General features: G+C 40.2%; 1 protein-coding gene across 4 annotated transcripts in view; it reads right to left on the bottom strand.

The window, feature by feature from the left end:
- Positions 1 to 3,090: 3,090 nt before the first annotated feature.
- The window catches only part of SH3YL1 (SH3 and SYLF domain containing 1), a 62,959-nt gene continuing 49,535 nt past the window's right edge, over positions 3,091 to 16,514 (bottom strand). For all 4 annotated transcript variants that reach the window (XM_025282381.3, XM_025282380.3, XM_006062613.4 and 1 more), the window contains 2 exons: positions 11,491 to 11,547; positions 3,091 to 3,955 (listed from right to left, as the gene is read on the bottom strand). In XM_025282381.3, coding sequence (XP_025138166.1) covers positions 3,765 to 3,955; positions 11,491 to 11,547 — 248 coding nt within the window. In that variant the 3' untranslated portion in view covers positions 3,091 to 3,764. The remainder of the gene's footprint in view (positions 3,956 to 11,490; positions 11,548 to 16,514) is intronic.

Genomic DNA, 16,514 nt, shown 5'->3' with positions numbered 1-16,514 from the left:
TCATGTCCATCGGGTTGGCGATGCCATCCAGCCATCTCATCCTCTGTCGTCCCCTTCTTCTCCTGCCCCCAACCCCTCCCAGCATCAGGATCTTTTCCAATGAGTCAGCTCTTCGCATCATGTGGCCAAAGTACTGGAGTTTCAGCTTCAGCATCAGTCCTTCCAATGAACACCCAGGACTGATTCCTTTAGGATGGACTGGTTGGATCTCCTTGCAGTCCAAGGGACTCTCAAGAGTCTTCTCCAACACCACAGTTCAAAAGCATCAATTCTTCAGCACTCAGCTTTCTTCATAGTCCAACTCTCACATCCATACATGACCACTGGAAAAACCATAGCCTTGACTAGACGGACCTTTGTTGGCAAAGTAATATCTCTGCTTTTTAATATGCTGTCTAGTTTGGTCATAACTTTCCTTCCAAGGAGTAAGTGTCTTTTAATTTCATGGCTGCAATCACCATCTACAGTGATTTTGGAGCCCCCAAAAATAAAGTCTGACACTGTTTCCACTGTTTCCCCATCTATTTGCCATGAAGTGATGGGACCAGATGCCATGATCTTAGTTTTCTGAATGTTGAGCTTTAAGCCAACTTTTTCACTCTCCTCTTTCACTTTCATCAACAGGCTTTTTAGTTCCTCTTCACTTTCTGCCATAAGGGTGGTGTCATATGCATATCTGAGGTTATTGATATTTCTCCCAGCAATCTTGATTCCAGCTTGTGCTTCTTCCAGCCCAGGGTTTCTCATGATGTACTCTGCATAGACGTTAAATAAGCAGGCTGACAACATACAGCCTTGACGTACTCCTTTTCCTATCTGGAACCAGCCTGTTGTTCCATGTCCAGTTCTAACTGTTGCTTCCTGACCTGAATATAGATTTCTCAAGAGGCAGGTCAGGTGGTCTGGTATTCCCATCTCTTGAAGAATTTTCCACAGTTTATTGTGATCCACACAGTCAAAGGCTTTGGCATAGTCAATAAAGCAGAAATAGATGTTTTTCTGGGGCTTTCTTGCTTTTTTAATGATCCAGCAGATGCTGGCAATTTGATCTCTGGTTCCTTTGCCTTTTATAAAACCAGCTTGAACATCTGGAAGTTCACGGTTCATGTATTGCTGAAGCCTAGCTTGGAGAATTTTGAGTACTACTTTACTAGCGTGTGAGATGAATGCAATTGTGCAGTAGTTCGAGCATTCTTTGGCATTGCCTTTCTTTGGGATTGGAATGAAAACTGACCTTTTCCAGTCCTGTGGCCACTGCTGAGGCTTCCAAATTTGCTGGCATATTGAGTGCAGCACTTTCACAGCATCATCCTCCAGGATTTGAAATAGCTCAACTGGAATTCCATCACCTCCACTAGCTTTGTTCGTAGTGATGCTTTCTAAGGCCCACTTGACTTCACATTCTAGGATGTCTGGCTCTAGGTGAGTGATCACACCATCGTGATGATCTGGGTCGTGAAGATCTTTTTTGTACAGTTCTTCTGTGTGTTCTTGCCATCTCTTCTTAATATCTTCTGCTTCTGTTATGTCCATACCATTTCTGTCCTTTATTGTGCACATCTTTGCATTAAACGTTCCCTTGGTATCTCTAATTTTCTTGAAGAGATCTCTAGTCTTTCCCATTCTGTTGTTTTCCTCTATTTCTTTGCAGAATTCTTGCCTTGAGAACCCCATGAACAGTATGAAAACGCAAAATGATAGGATACTGAAAGAGGAACTCCCCGGGTCAGTAGGTACCCAACATGCTACTGGAGATCAGTGGAGAAATAACTCCACAAAGAATGAAGGGATGGAGCCAAAGCAAAAACAATACCCAGTTGTGGATGTGACTGGTGATAGAAGCAAGGTCCGATGCTGTAAAGAGCAATATTGCATAGGAACCTGGAATGTCAGGTCCATGAATCAAGGCAAATTGGAAGTGGTCCAACAAGAGATGGCAAGAGTGAACGTTGACATTCTAGGAACCAGTGAACTAAAATGGACTGGAATGGGTGAATTTAATTCAGATGACCATTATATCTACTACTGTGGGCAGGAATCCCTTAGAAGAAATGGAGTAGCCATCAGGGTCAACAAAAGAGTCTGAAATGCAGTACTTGGATGCAGTCTCAAAAACGACAGAATGATCTCTGTTCATTTCCAAGGCAAACCATTCAATCTCATGGTAATCCAAGCCTATGCCCCAACCAGTAACGCTGAAGAAGCTGAAGTTGAACGGTTCTATGAAGACCTACAAGACCTTTTAGAACTAACACCCAAAAAAGATGTCCTTTTCATTATAGGGGACTGGAATGCAAAAGTAGGAAGTCAAGAAACACCTGGAGTAACAGGCAAATTTGGCCTTGGAGTACAGAATGAAGCAGGGCAAAGGCTAATAGAGTTCTGCCAAGAGAACGCATTGGTCATAGCAAACACCCTCTTCCAACAACACAAGAGAAGACTCTACACATGGACATCACCAGATGGTCAACACCGAAATCAGATTGATTATATTCTTTGCAGCCAAAAATGGAGAAGCTCTATATAGTCAGCAAAAACAAGACTGGGAGCTGACTGGGGCTTAGATCATGAACTCATTGCCAAATTCAGACTTAAATTGAAGAAAGTAGGGAAAACCACTAGACCATTCAGGTATGACCTAAATCAAATCCCTTATGATTATACAGTGGAAGTGAGAAATAGATTCAAGGGACTAGATCTGATAGACAGAGTGCCTGATGAACTATGGACTGAGGTTCGTGACATTGTACAGGAGACAGGGATCAAGGCCATCCCCATGGAAAAGAAATGCAAAAAAGCAAAATGGCTGTATGAGGAGGCCTTACAAATAGCTGTGAAAAGAAGAGAAGCGAAAAGTAAAAGAGAAAAGGAAAGATATAAGCATCTGAATGCAGAGTTCCAAAGAATAGCAAGGAGAGATAAGAAAGCCTTCCTCAGCGATTAGTGCAAAGAAATTACATGTTAAGAAAGCTGGGGAAAAAAAAAAAAGAAGCTAGCAAAACAGTCATGGAGGTTGATTTTAACCTCTAGACCAACCACAGACCTCTGGTTAAAAAAAGAAAATATGAAAAACAAAATCAAGACAGTAACTTAGCATTTTAAAAACATTTATTTAGAGACAAAGGAACCACATCAACATAACTTTATTCTACTGCTACATATGAATGAGCATCACCTCATAAAGAAGTAAAGCTAACAGATGTCATCTTTTTTAATGCATAGTTGAATTTCTTTGAAATTCTTTATAATGTTTCATACATATATTATTTTTGACGATATAGAGATAATTTTTAGGGATTACTATTCTAGTCCGTATCTCCAACTCCAAGTATTACTTAATATACTATCTAAGCTGATTTATTCTTTTCTAGTCATTTTGCAAATATATGAAGTGGTATTCATACCCTAATCCTTAGCTTCTCAAGATACAATCAAGTCACCATATACACAGCCAAATCAAAGGCTTAGTGTATGTTTGAAAATGAACACAAGAAAGATGTGATATTAACTATTAAATAGTATATGTGATAAAAAAAATCAATGGAAAGTAAAGATATGTAAGCTAACCATATATATATATATATATATATATATATATATATATATATATATATAACCAAAATCTTTTACATACTGGATAAAAGTTTATGGAATAAACAGAGGTGTCTTTACATTTATACTAAACATTATTTAACTGAATAGTAATTCCCTCCAGTGTAGAACTAATTTTTTTGTAATTCTCAAAGAACAAAATAATATAAACTTTAATTCATGGTAACATAGTTGGCTGGAAAAATGCCAGTTCGGCCTCGAAGCTTTCCCTCCCACCAATCGAAATGTGAATCTGTTTTTGATATAACTGCGATTCTGTCTCCAGCTTGAAAAGTCAAATCTCCTGGCTGCTGTCCTTCAAAAGCATATAGTGCAGTCACTTCTATGGGCTGGTTTGAATTGCCTAAAACAAGAAAAAATGTTTATTCACATTTTTATGAGAAAGACAGGAAGCATGTGTAGGGCAGAGATAAATCAGCAACTCAGGGCTTGAGGTTCTAGTGTGGGAGGCCAGCAGAGCCCAGAGCACACGGTCTGCGTGACTTTTCGTTACATCATTAACCTTATGTTTTGCTTTGTAAACAGCAAATATTTGGTAATAACATTTCCTAAATTACACAAGCCAAACTGTACATTATTATATACTTAAATATGTGTTTGGCAAATATCTGTGGTTATAACTGCTTAAATTTTGTCTAGTCTATAAGATAATATTATTACGTTTTCCCTATTTTAATAGAATAGTCATGGTAGTTTCAATGAATTACACTATTAGGTAAAAGCTGATATTTTATACAAGACTCAGTTTAAGAACCATGCTCTGTGGTCACTGATAATGTGGATTACAGCTCAGATGCATGTGCTGTTTCATCAGTAGACACTTACTTCCCTCTAGGCTTTTATGGCTGTTTTCATTTCTATACTTGATCCTTTCTTTCAAAAGAGAGATGAAATTCAAATTAGCACATCAAGAAGCATGCCTACGTATGTTTAACCAGAACTTCAACAAGTATTCAGAAAAAATACCTTGAGGACTGAGTGGGTAACATGAGCAAAAGACATTAACTATTATAAATTGTATCGAATCATAAGAGATTTAAAACCAGATATTTAATGTGTGCTCACCTGCATGGAATCTGGTATTTCCATGTTTCATATAATTTTGTGCATGAATTAGGCAGTTAAATGCTTGTTAAACGCATCTTAGTACAGATATACTGAAAGCGTATATAACCGAATTCTAAATCTAGTTACTTGCTTGAATCTATAATACTATAATCATAAAAAATAAAGTGACTTTGACCTATTAGTAAGAAATGAAAATAGTCAACACTCTAATAAAATTACATTTACTGAAGCACTGAATTTGTATCTCACACAAGACGGTGCTACAGTTCTTTTAACAAAGCATGTACCATGTAGTTGAATTCTCCTAAAGAAATAACTTAAATAATACCTAACATAATTATATTAGTGATATTGCTGGTATAGTTTTCTATAAAACAGAGAAGGTCTATGTATTTTTATATTTTACACTGTATTTACTTTTAACTTATTACTTTAAAGAAATAAAAGTGTGTCATGAAAAGAATAAAGTTTTGACACAGTCTGGATAAAATCAAAGCAGTCACATGACTGTTAACATATACGAATGGTCGCCATTGCGCTCTCTGAAAACTGGCTCTGGCGCGGCGCTGAGGGGAAGCGCTGAGAGCCCTCGTGATAGCCTCACCGCGGTCAGACACAGAGTGCAAGCTGGTGTCAAAGAAAAAGGCACTCTGAAGATGATTTCATCAATAACCATATCCATGACTTCCATATACAAAGCTCAGTCTCAACATACCAAACATAATTAGTGAAAGCCCTCAATGACTCCTCCTCCCCCTTCTTGTCTCCCGAACATTGTGGATAACAGAGGCAAGTAAAAAGAGTGCCTGTGAATATGAGGGAATGTTCTGGAAGCTACAGCCACCTTAGCTGCAGCACGTGCACACACCTGAGGCACTACTTACACAATCAGGGATGCACAGGATGGTGAGCACCACGGCAGCAGGCGGCGTTCCACGTGGGGAAGTGGAGCGGCTGCGGGCCCTTGAGCCAGGCACTGTGGTGAACACACTTGCTCCTCACTTCCAGGGAGGGAGCTCTCACCCCACTCCCCAGAATATGAACCCGAGACCTGCAAATGTTACGTGATCTGCCCAGGGGGTGAGATTTGAATCTCGTAAACCTGTATCCAGGCAATCTTAATCACTACTGAGATTAAGCCACAGGGTCTTCAGCAACCATAGGAGTCTTAAATTGCATTCAATAGATCGAACTTGGATTCATCAGTACATTTTACCTTCTTAAAAAATTATTGTATTTTTAATGGAAGGATAATTGCTTTATAGTATGCCATGATCTTAGGTTCCTGAATGTTGAGTTTTAAGCCAGCTTTTTCACTCTCCTCTTTCAACTTCATCAAGAGGCTCTTTAGTTCCTCTTTGCTTTCTGTCATCAGAGTGGTATCATCTGCATATCTGAGGTTATTGATATTTCTCCCTACAATCTTGATTCCAGCTTGTGCTTCATCCAGCCCAGCATTTCGCATGATGAACTCTGCATATAAGTTAAATAAACAGGGTGACAATATACAGCCTAGACATACTCCTTTCCCAATTTGGAACCAGTCCATTGTTCCATGTCCAGTTCTAACTGTTGCTTCTTGACCTGCATACAGATTTCTCAGGAAGCAGGTAAGGTGGTCTGGTATTCCCATCTCTTGAAAGATTTTCCACAGTTTGTTGTGATCCACACAGTCAAAGGCTTTGGTGTAGGCAATGAAGCAGAAGTAGATATTTTCCTGGAACTCTCTTGCTTTTCCCATTACCTAACAGATGTTAGCAAATTGATCTCTGGTTCCTCTGCTTTTTCTAAATCCAGAACATCTGGAAGTTCTCGGTTTACGTACTGTTGAAGCCTCGCTTGGAGAATTTTGAGCATTACTTTGCAAGTGTGTGGTAGTCTGAACATTCTTTGGCATTGCCTTTCTTTGGGTTTGAAACGAACACTGACCTTTTCCAGTCCTGTGGCCACTGCTGAGTTTTCCACATTTGCTGGCATATTGAGTGCAGCACTTAACCAGCATCACCTTTCAGGATTTGAAATAGCTCAACAGGAATTCCACCACCTCCACTAGCTTTGTTCATAGTGATGCTTCCTAAGGCCCACTTGACTTTGCATTCCAGGGTGTCTGGCTCTAGGTGAGTGATCAAACCATCGTGGTTATCTGGGTCATTAAGATGTTTGTTTTTTGTATAGTTCTTCTGTGTATTCTGAGCTTCCCTTGTGGCTCAGATGGTAAAGCGTCTTCCTACAATGCAGGAGACCTGGGTTCAATCCCTGGGTCAGGAATTTACCCTGGAGAAGGAAATGGCGACCCACTCCAGTATTTTTGCCTGGAAAATCCCATGGATGGAGGAGCCCGGTAGGCTACAGTCCATAGGGTCGCAAAGAGGCGGACACAACTGAGCAACTTCACTTCACTTCACTTCTGTGTATTCTTGCCACCTTTCTTAATACCTTCTGCTTCTCTTAGGTCCATACCATTTGTCCTTTATTGAGCCCATCTTTGCGTGAAATATTCCCTTGGTATTTCTAATTTTCTTGAAGAGATCTGTAGTCTTTACAATTCTATTGTTTTCCTCTATTTCTTTGCACTGATCACTGAGGAAGGCTTTCTTATCTCTCCTTGTTATTCTTTGGAACTCTGCATTCAAATAGGTATATCTTTCCTTTTCTCCTTTGCCTTTTGCTTCTCTTCTTTCCTCAGCTATTTGTAAGGTCTCCTCAGACATCCATTTGCCGTTCATTTTCTTGGGAATGTTTTTGATCACCGCTTCCTGTACAATGTCATGAACCTCTATCCATAGTTCTTCAGGCATTCTATCAGATCTAATCCCTTGAATCTATTTGTCACTTCCACTTATCATCAAAAGGGGTTTGATTTAGGTCATACCCGAATGGTCTAGTGGTTTTCCCCACTTTCTTCAATTTAAGTCTGAATTTTGCAATAAGCAGTTCATGATCTGAGCCCCAGTCAGCTCCTGGTCTTGTTTTTGCTGACTGTATAGAGCTTCTCCATTTTGGGCTGCAAAGAATATGATCAATCTGATTTTGGTATTGACCATCTGGTGATGTCCATATATAGAGTCATCTCTTGTGTTGTTGGAAGAGGGTGTTTGCTATGACCAGTGTGTTTCTTGGCAAAACTCTGTTAGCCTTTGCCTTTCATTTTGTACTCTAAGACCAAACTTACCTGTTACTCCAGGTATTACTTTTGCTTTCCAGTCCACTATAATGAAAAGGACATTTTTTTTTTTTTTTGGTGTTAGTTCTAGAAGGTCTTGTAGGTCTTCATAGGACTGTTCAGCTTCTTCAGCATTAGTGGCTGGGGCATAGACTTTGATTACTATGATACTCAATGCTTTGCCTTGGAAATGAACCAAGATTATTCTGTTGCTTTTGAGATTGCCCCCAAGTACTGCATTTCAGACTCTTTTGTTGACTATGTTGGCTATTCCTTTTCCCACAGTAGTAGATATAATAGTCATCTGAATTAAATTCGCCCATTCAAGTCCATTTGAGTTCACTGATTCCTGGAACGTCTATGTTCACTCTTGTCATCTCCTGTTTGCTTCCAATTCACCCTGATTCATGGACCTAGCGTTCCAGGTTCCTATGCACTATTGTTTTTACAGCATCAGACTTTATTTTTACCACCAGTCACACCCACAACAGGGCACTGTCTTCACTTTGGCTCAGCCTCCTCATTCCTTCTGGAGCTAGTTCTCCACTCTTCTCCAGCAGCATATTGGGCACCTACTGACCTGGGGAGTTCATCTTTCAGTGTCCTATCTTTTTGTCTTTTCATACTGTTCATGGGGTTCTCAAGGCAAGAATATTGAAGTGTTTGCCATTCCCTTCTCCAGTGGACCACATTTTGTCAGAACTCTCCACCATGACCTGTCCATCTTGGGTGGCCCTACACAGCATGGCTCACAGTTTCAATGAGTTAGACCAGGCTGTGGTCCATGTGATCAGTTTGGGTAGTTTTCTGTGACTGTGGTTTTCAGTCTGTCTGCCCTCTAAGAGACTTGTGGAAGCATCCAGATGGGAGGGACTGGCTGTGGGGAAAACTGGGTCTTGCTATGCTTGGGGAGGCCAAGCTCAGTAAATCTTTAATCCAATTTCCGGCTGATGGGTGGGGCTGTGTTCCCTCCCTGTAGTTTGGTTAGGCAAACTATCTTCCTGAGTCACTGAGTTATCCAGACTGTACAAATAATAGGAATATCTGTTGCTGATGATCCCTGAATTTGTTCTTAGTTTTAGAGATATATTTTATAACGAATAATTAGAGGAAGAAAGATACTATGACCTTAAGAAAAGACAGAAGGGATTGCAGACCAGATTCAATCTTTGCCCCTCCCCCCACTGGAGGTTGTCTAACTGCCTCTGAATTGCAGTTTCCAAATAAGATGAAGATAAAACAGTAACAGGAAAAACGGGTCTCAGGGCCAAGCAGGGGTTCTGAGCCAACAGAGGACAAGGCGGTGCTGCTGGGTGGGAGGAGGCTGGTGCTCCGAGTCCCTCTGCTCCTGGCATCCACTCTGCACAGAGGTGAAGCAGAGAGGGAGGGGCCGCTGCTGGCAGAGCTGGTGAAGGGTGTAGGCAGGACAGGCAGACAGAGGTGTGCCAATTCCTCACCCACTCACCAGTCAGGCAATCCCTCTATTCTAGGAGGGTGCAGGAGGGTCTTGAGTTGAGGGCTTGTTGGAAAAATTCATCCACAGGACACAAAGGACAGAGCTGGCCCGGGTGAGAGCGGACACCCCCGGCAGGGACCAGTCCACGCGCACTCGGTGCCAGGTCCCTGCTGGCTTTCTCTTCAACGAGCTCAAAATGACTTAAAGCTCCTCTTTAAGGTAAATAGTAGGGACGCTGGCTTTCTCTTCAACAAGCTCAAAATGACTTAAAGCTCCTCTTTACTGTAAATAGTAGGGACTGTTTCCACAGGAGAAGTTTAATGTCCGCCACGTAATCCATTAGAAAAGGCCAGCCAAGAGGGTCCATGGAGCGCAGGGAAGTAAGGCCCAGAGGGCCCCCCAAACAGCCAGTGTCCACACACAGGCGCCTTCCCTGCTGAGGACACGCGCCTTCAAGACCTACATTCCTACACTTCAAAACAATCTGGAGGATCTTTGAAGCAACTATTTTGTATCCAAATATTCAAGTTTATTCAAATAGAGGTTATTTTTCTCTCCCAAATCAGGGCCACACTTAACAGGAAACAGATTACAGTCAGCTTTGGTGACTGGCAGCCGCTCTGAGCTCGTAATTAGCAAGTCTGCGTCCACAGGATGCCACTGTCTTATTTCACTTCTCAGTGGAGCCTGCATGATGTGACCCATATGGCATCGACACATCTGGCCCCAGACATGACTCAGAACAATCTCAGACCTTGGAAGGTCTCCTGCAAGATGCACTAGACGTGGCATCTTTGCTGCCGTGATGAGCTGGGCAGCTGACTCGATCCTGGCACCCACATGCCCCAGGATACGGGTGGTATCCACAACCCTTGGTGACTGCGATCTCTCTATAGGAGTGTGAGTGAGCTGGATGGGGCCACCAGGAGAGGTCATGAGACCCGCAATTCTCAAACAGCAAAGTCAAAAGATGAAGGGCATCCGTGGTTGTCACATTCAGGGAGGGGGCATTACTGGCATCGAGTGGGCCTAGTCCTCAGGCACACACAGCTCAGGACAGCCCCACGGCAGAGAGCTGTACGCCAGGCCCAGAGGGCCCCTGCCAGTCACAGGGCGGACAGGGGGTGGTGATGGATGCTGACCAAGGAGGTTCGGACCTCCAGGTATGAAAACCTCAGTAAACAGGGCTATGGATGCTCATCCCATTTTACCGTGAGGCCAGAAGACTTGGTAGCAGGAGCTTCCAAAGGTGCGAAGCAAAAGCACACACCACCTGGAGAACCATCGCTGTGCCCACACAGCGTGGGTAGGCCCAGGAGAGCCAGCCCGGGAGGCCACGAGTCCTGCTCAGACTGGTTTTCAACTCAAGCCTCAGGACCAAGGAGTCACAGGGCTGGGACTTTTCTCTGCAAGGCTGATAGACTGGCATAAGGAAGTCCTTAGTAAGAGTTTAACTGGTTTCACACAGCAATGTAAAGTAAGCTTTATTTTTAAAATAGATTTTAAATCTTTCCTTGCATTTTCTTTTTCAAAGAAATTCATTTTCTTTTTCAAAGAAATTCATTTTCAAAATCCCTTATATTTTGAGAAAGGACTAAAATAAATTAATATTAATATTAACTTATTACCTACTGTTTGAAACACTTAGCTTGTGCTACCCTCAAATATAAAAGCAAAACCCAACCAACCGACCAACCATGGGTAGTAAAGTGTGTGGAACACACAGCCAGAGAATAAAAGTACGGGTGTTAAGTCTGAGCCTCTGTCCCCAGATCCCACTTAGGGTTTTGTTTCTTATCTTCCCTCAATGCTTTTTAAGAGACATTTCTAATATTTATCAGGCACTTAGACTACAAGTGCAGACTTTAGAGGGATCTGAGAAAAGAAACACTAGTCCCCAGAGTCACACTGCCAACGCCACTTCTGCTCCGCTGTAGTCAAGGCCCCTAACCCCTCAGGGCCCAATGGCCCTTTCCCAAGCGGGTCCAGTCTATCTGCTGACCTCATCAAGTTTGATCAGTCCAATTGTGCAGAGTATGTTTTAAATGAAGTGCTTCTCAAAGTAACATGAATATCCTATAAATGAAATAAGATATTTCATTTATATTTTCACAACCTGCCAGATTAGTTAGGAGGTTTGTAATTATAAGATGGTTACAAATCTTTTTAAAACAGAAATATTTTTACTTACCAACTCTCTCACGATAGCTGGAAAGTTCAGGATACAGATTATATTCGTTTCTGCTACCTGCAAAAAGTAAATAGATACGTAAGAGAGGAACATTTAGAAAACTTATTAGTATATAGTATATAAGATAACCAGGGCTTCTCTGGTGGCTCAGATGGTAAAGCGTCTGCCCGCAATGCTGGAGACCCAGGTTCGATCCCTGGGTTGGGAAGATCCCCTGGTGAAGGAAATGGCAACCCACTCCAGTATTCTTGTCTGGAAAATCCCCATGAACAGAGGACCCTGGTAGCCTACAGTCCATGGAGTCGCAAAGAGTCGGACACGACTGAGCGACTTCACACACATATAAGATACCCAAGAATGCCAAATACTGTTCTTGATAAGCAGATATTTTAAATCACTCTAATTGATCGAAATATAATATCCTCTTTCAATCAAAAGGAATACCTGAATATACACAGAAAATAGACCAAACGTAAGGCAGACAGTAAATGTCTAATATCTATGACCATGTGCACATAAACTACAACTCATGGCATTGCAATCACACATTCACAGAAAACAGATACATCTTTTTCCAAAATTACCAGAATAATAAAATCTGCAATCACCAAGCCAGTGATTTTCAGACAGTCTTGCTTGTTTAACATCTAGTTTTTAAAGAAGTATTTATATGTATATTTTTAAACTGATACCTAAAATTGTTAAATGTAAGATTAAGGATGTATTTTTAGCATGTTTTAATGTCAATTACTTAAAATTCATATCACTCCCTTTTTGGATAAAAGGATCTAAATATGATAGTGATCTGACCCCATCACCATTCATTAAGAAAATCAACAAGATGTTTTTAATAATCAGAAATTATATACTGTTCATTTTTAATCTTTAAATCATATTTTCATTTCATTTGTTCCAAAGATTTTTAACCAGTGTATTAATATTGTACTTTTAACTGTGGCATTGGAGAAGACTCTTGAGAGTCCCTTGGACTGCAAGAAGATCCAACCAGTCCATCCTAAAGGAAATCAGTCCTGAATATTCATTGGAAGAACTGATGTTGAAGCTGAAACTCCAATACTTTGGCCACCTGATGTGAAGAGCTGATTCATTTGAAAAGACCCTGATCCAGGAAAAGATTGAAGGTGTGAGGAGAAGGGGATGACAGAGGATGAGATGGCTGGATGGCATCATCAACTCAATGGACATGAGTCTGAGTGAACTCCAGGAGTTGGTGATGGACAGGGAGGCCTGGCATGCTGCGATTCATGGGGTCGCAAAGAGTCAGAAACGACTGAGCGACTGAACTGAACTTATGCAAATTTCTACAACAAGAATTTATACATAAATTTATTTTAAAAATTTTATTTTACATAACACAATCATCTATTTAATAATTTCTTATAGATTGAGTTATCATGATCATTATAAGCACACATTGATCAAAACTTTAAACATATTATAAATTCATTAATTTACTAAACATTAAAGTGTTACTTGAAATGTATTTCAACAGGTGGACTAGACTTTTAAAAACTGGTTCATATACACCATTCAGTTCACTTAAGTAGCTCAGTCGTGACCGATTCTTTGTGACCCCATGGACTGCAGCATGCTAGGCTTGCTCAAACTCATGTGCATCAAAACAGTGATACTATCCAATCATCTCATCCTTGTCATCCCCTTCTCCTGCCTTCTTCAATCTTTCACAGCATCAGGGTCTTTTCTAATGAGTCAGTTCTTCACATCAGGTGGCCAAAGTACTGGAGTTTCAGCTTCAGCACCAGTCTTTCCAATGAATATTCATGACTGATTTCCTTTAGGGTCAACTGGTTTGATCTCCTGGCAGTCCAAGGGACTCTCAAGAGTCTCTTCCAACACCACAGTTCAAAAGCATCAATTCTTTGGTGCTCAGCTTTTTGTATGGTCCAACTATCACATCCATACAAGACTACTGGAAAAAAACATAGCTTTGACTATATGAACCTTTGTTGGCAAAGTAATGTCTCTACTTTTTAATACACTATCTAGGTTGCTCATAGCTTTTCTTCCAAGGAGCAAGCATCTTTTAGTTTCATGTCTGCAGTCACCATCTACAGTGATTTTGGAACCCAAGAAAATAAAGTCCCTCACTGTTTCCATTGTTTCCCCATTTATTTGCCATGATGTGATGGGACTGGATGTCATGATCTTAGTTTTCTGAATACTGAGTTTTAATCCAGCTTTTTCACTCTCTTCTTTCACTTTCATCAAGAGGCTCTTTAGTTCCTCTTTGATTTCTGCCCTATTGTTGGTGTTATCTGCATATCTGAGGTTGATATTTATATTTCTCCTGGAAATCATGATTCCAGTTTGTGCTTCATCCAGTCTGGCATTTCACATGATGTACTCTGTCCATAGGTTAAATAAATAGGGTGACAATATACAGCCCTGACATACTCCTATCCCATTTGGAACCAGTCTGTTTGTTCCAAGTCCGGTTGTAACTACTGCATCTTGACTTGCATATGGATTTTTCAGGAGACAGGTAAGGTGGTCTGGTATTCCCATCTCTTGAAGGATTTTCCAAAGTCTGTTGTGATCCACACAGTCAAAGGCTTTAGCACAGTCAATGAAGCAGAAGTAGACATTTTCCTGGAACTCTCTTGCTTTTCCTGTGACCCAACGGATGTTGGCAATTTGATCTCTGGTTCCTCTGCCTTTTCTAAATCTGGCTTGAACATCTGGAAGTTCTCATTTCACATACTATTGCAGCCTAGCTTGGAGAATTTTGAGCATTACTTTACTAGCGTGTGAGATGAGTGCAATTGTGTGGTCGTTTGAGTATTCTTTGGCATTGCCTTTCTTTGGGATTGGAATGAAAACTGACCTTTTCCAGTCCTGTGGCCACTGCTGAGTTTTCCAAATTTGCTGGCATATTGAGTGCAGCACTTTCACAGAATCATCTTTTAGGATTTGAAATAGCTCAGCTGGAATTCCGTCACCTCCACTAGCTTTGTTCATAGTGATGCTTCTTAAGGCCCACTTGACTTTGAACTCCAGGATGTCTGGTTCTAGTGAGTGATCACACCATTGTGGTTATCTGGGTCATTAAGATGCTTTTTGTATAGTTCTTATGTGTATTCTTGACACCTCTTCTTAATACCTTCTGCTTCTGTTAGGTCCATACCATTTGTCTTTTACTGAGCCCATCTTTGCATGAAATGTTCCCTTGGTATCTCTAATTTTCTTGAAGAGATCTCTGATCTTTCATATTCTATTGTTTTCCTCTATTTCTTTGCTTTGATCACTGAGGAAGGTTTTCTTTTCTCTCCTCACTATTCTTTGAAACTCTGTATTCAGATGGGTATATCTTTCCTTTTCTCCTTTGCCCTTTACTTCTCTTCTTTTCTCAGCTATTTGTAAGGCCTCCTCAGACAATCACTTTGCCTTTGTTTTTCTTGAAGATGGTTTTGATCACCACCTCCTCTACAATGTCACAAACCTCCGTCCATAGTTCTTCAGGCACTCTGTCTATCAGATCTAATTCCTTGATCTATTTGTCACTTTCACTGTATATCGTAAGGGATTTTATTTAGGTCATACCTGAATTTAGGTCATATACCGAGGATAACTATTATTTATGGAATGACATAGCTTCAACATAAAATTGTATCTCAGTGTTCTTTTTTAAAGATATTAATGCTAAGAAAGATGGTTTTTAGAAAAACTAGAGAGGGCAAGAAAGATATTTTGTAAGAATGTGACAGAATTTTTTATTTCCCTTCTTAGATAGAGGTAAAAAAATTCTCATAATAGAGATCTATCATCAAAAAAATAGCAATAATAAAATATTACTTATTAATTAATAAACTATTACTACTATAATTTTTATTTTGATGATAGCTATGTGATTTTATAAATAATTCATATATAATAATAATATTAATTACTATTCTTATTGTAAATTCAGATAACGGTCCATTAGGTCTCCATTCAGCTTTGTTGAAAGCTAAAAAAAATGTAATTCATCTAATTTACAAAATTATTTACTGTTCATCAGACTTACCAACTACACTAATATCAACTTTCATATTTCAAATTGTATCATTGTCCTTACATTTTGGGGACAATGTTGTAGTAGTATTAATAAGATAGTTTGGAGTTTGCTTTTCTTATTCAAGTGTGAAAAAAACTACTGTGAAAGAATAGAAGACAAAGAGGGCAACGTGTACATCATGTTCTCAACAAAGAACACGAGTGGAAACCAGCCATCTGTAAACTGTATCTTAAATTACCTGTGCCCAGAAGCTCTTTCTCAATCTCTGTGTACCCCTTAGGGCTTCCCTGGTGGCTCTGTTGGTAAAGACTCTGTCTGTAATGCAGGAGACCCAAGTTCGATCCCTGGGTCAGGAAGATACCCTGGAGAAGGGCATGGCAACCCACTCCAGTATTCTTGCCAGGAGAATTCCATGGACAGAGGAGCCTGGTGGGCTACAGTCCATGGGGTCACAGAGTTGGACACTACTGAGCGAGTAAGCGCATGCTTTCCTCATCTCTGTGTACCCCTTAAGGATAGAGGTGCATCAATGTGAAGGCCACTGGCCTAAGAAGTTTATGAATATAAAAATATAGAAATAAGCATTGGCAAGATGGGGAAGAGGGTATAAATATCAGAGAATCTATTTTAAAAAACTGATGAGAAGTAAGAGATTTTGGGTAGGCGACCATATGTAAGACAAAATATGTGCAAATTAAGGCTTTCTCAACTATTAAAAGAAGCACTCTGAAAATAAATGGGAAAGCGTCTTCCACTCAACACACAGCAAAACAAAATTACAAAGTACTTAGAAATAAATTTAACAAGAAAGGCACAGAAACCATGAAATCTTAGGAAAGACATAATATAATATCTCTACAAATGGAAAGAGTAAAATAGGAAGATTATCATACAAATGCCAAATTTATTTGTCTATATATATAGTTACTGTAATTAATATTAAAAAATCATAGAGTTCATATAAGTACATAATATTACTTTAACCAGA

This window comes from Bubalus bubalis, chromosome 3 (genome assembly GCF_019923935.1).
Source record: "Bubalus bubalis isolate 160015118507 breed Murrah chromosome 3, NDDB_SH_1, whole genome shotgun sequence".
In the NCBI taxonomy this organism is placed as follows: domain Eukaryota; kingdom Metazoa; phylum Chordata; class Mammalia; order Artiodactyla; family Bovidae; genus Bubalus; species Bubalus bubalis.
The sequence above is the reverse complement of the archived record's forward strand: the minus strand, read 5'-3'. Positions and strand labels throughout refer to the sequence as shown.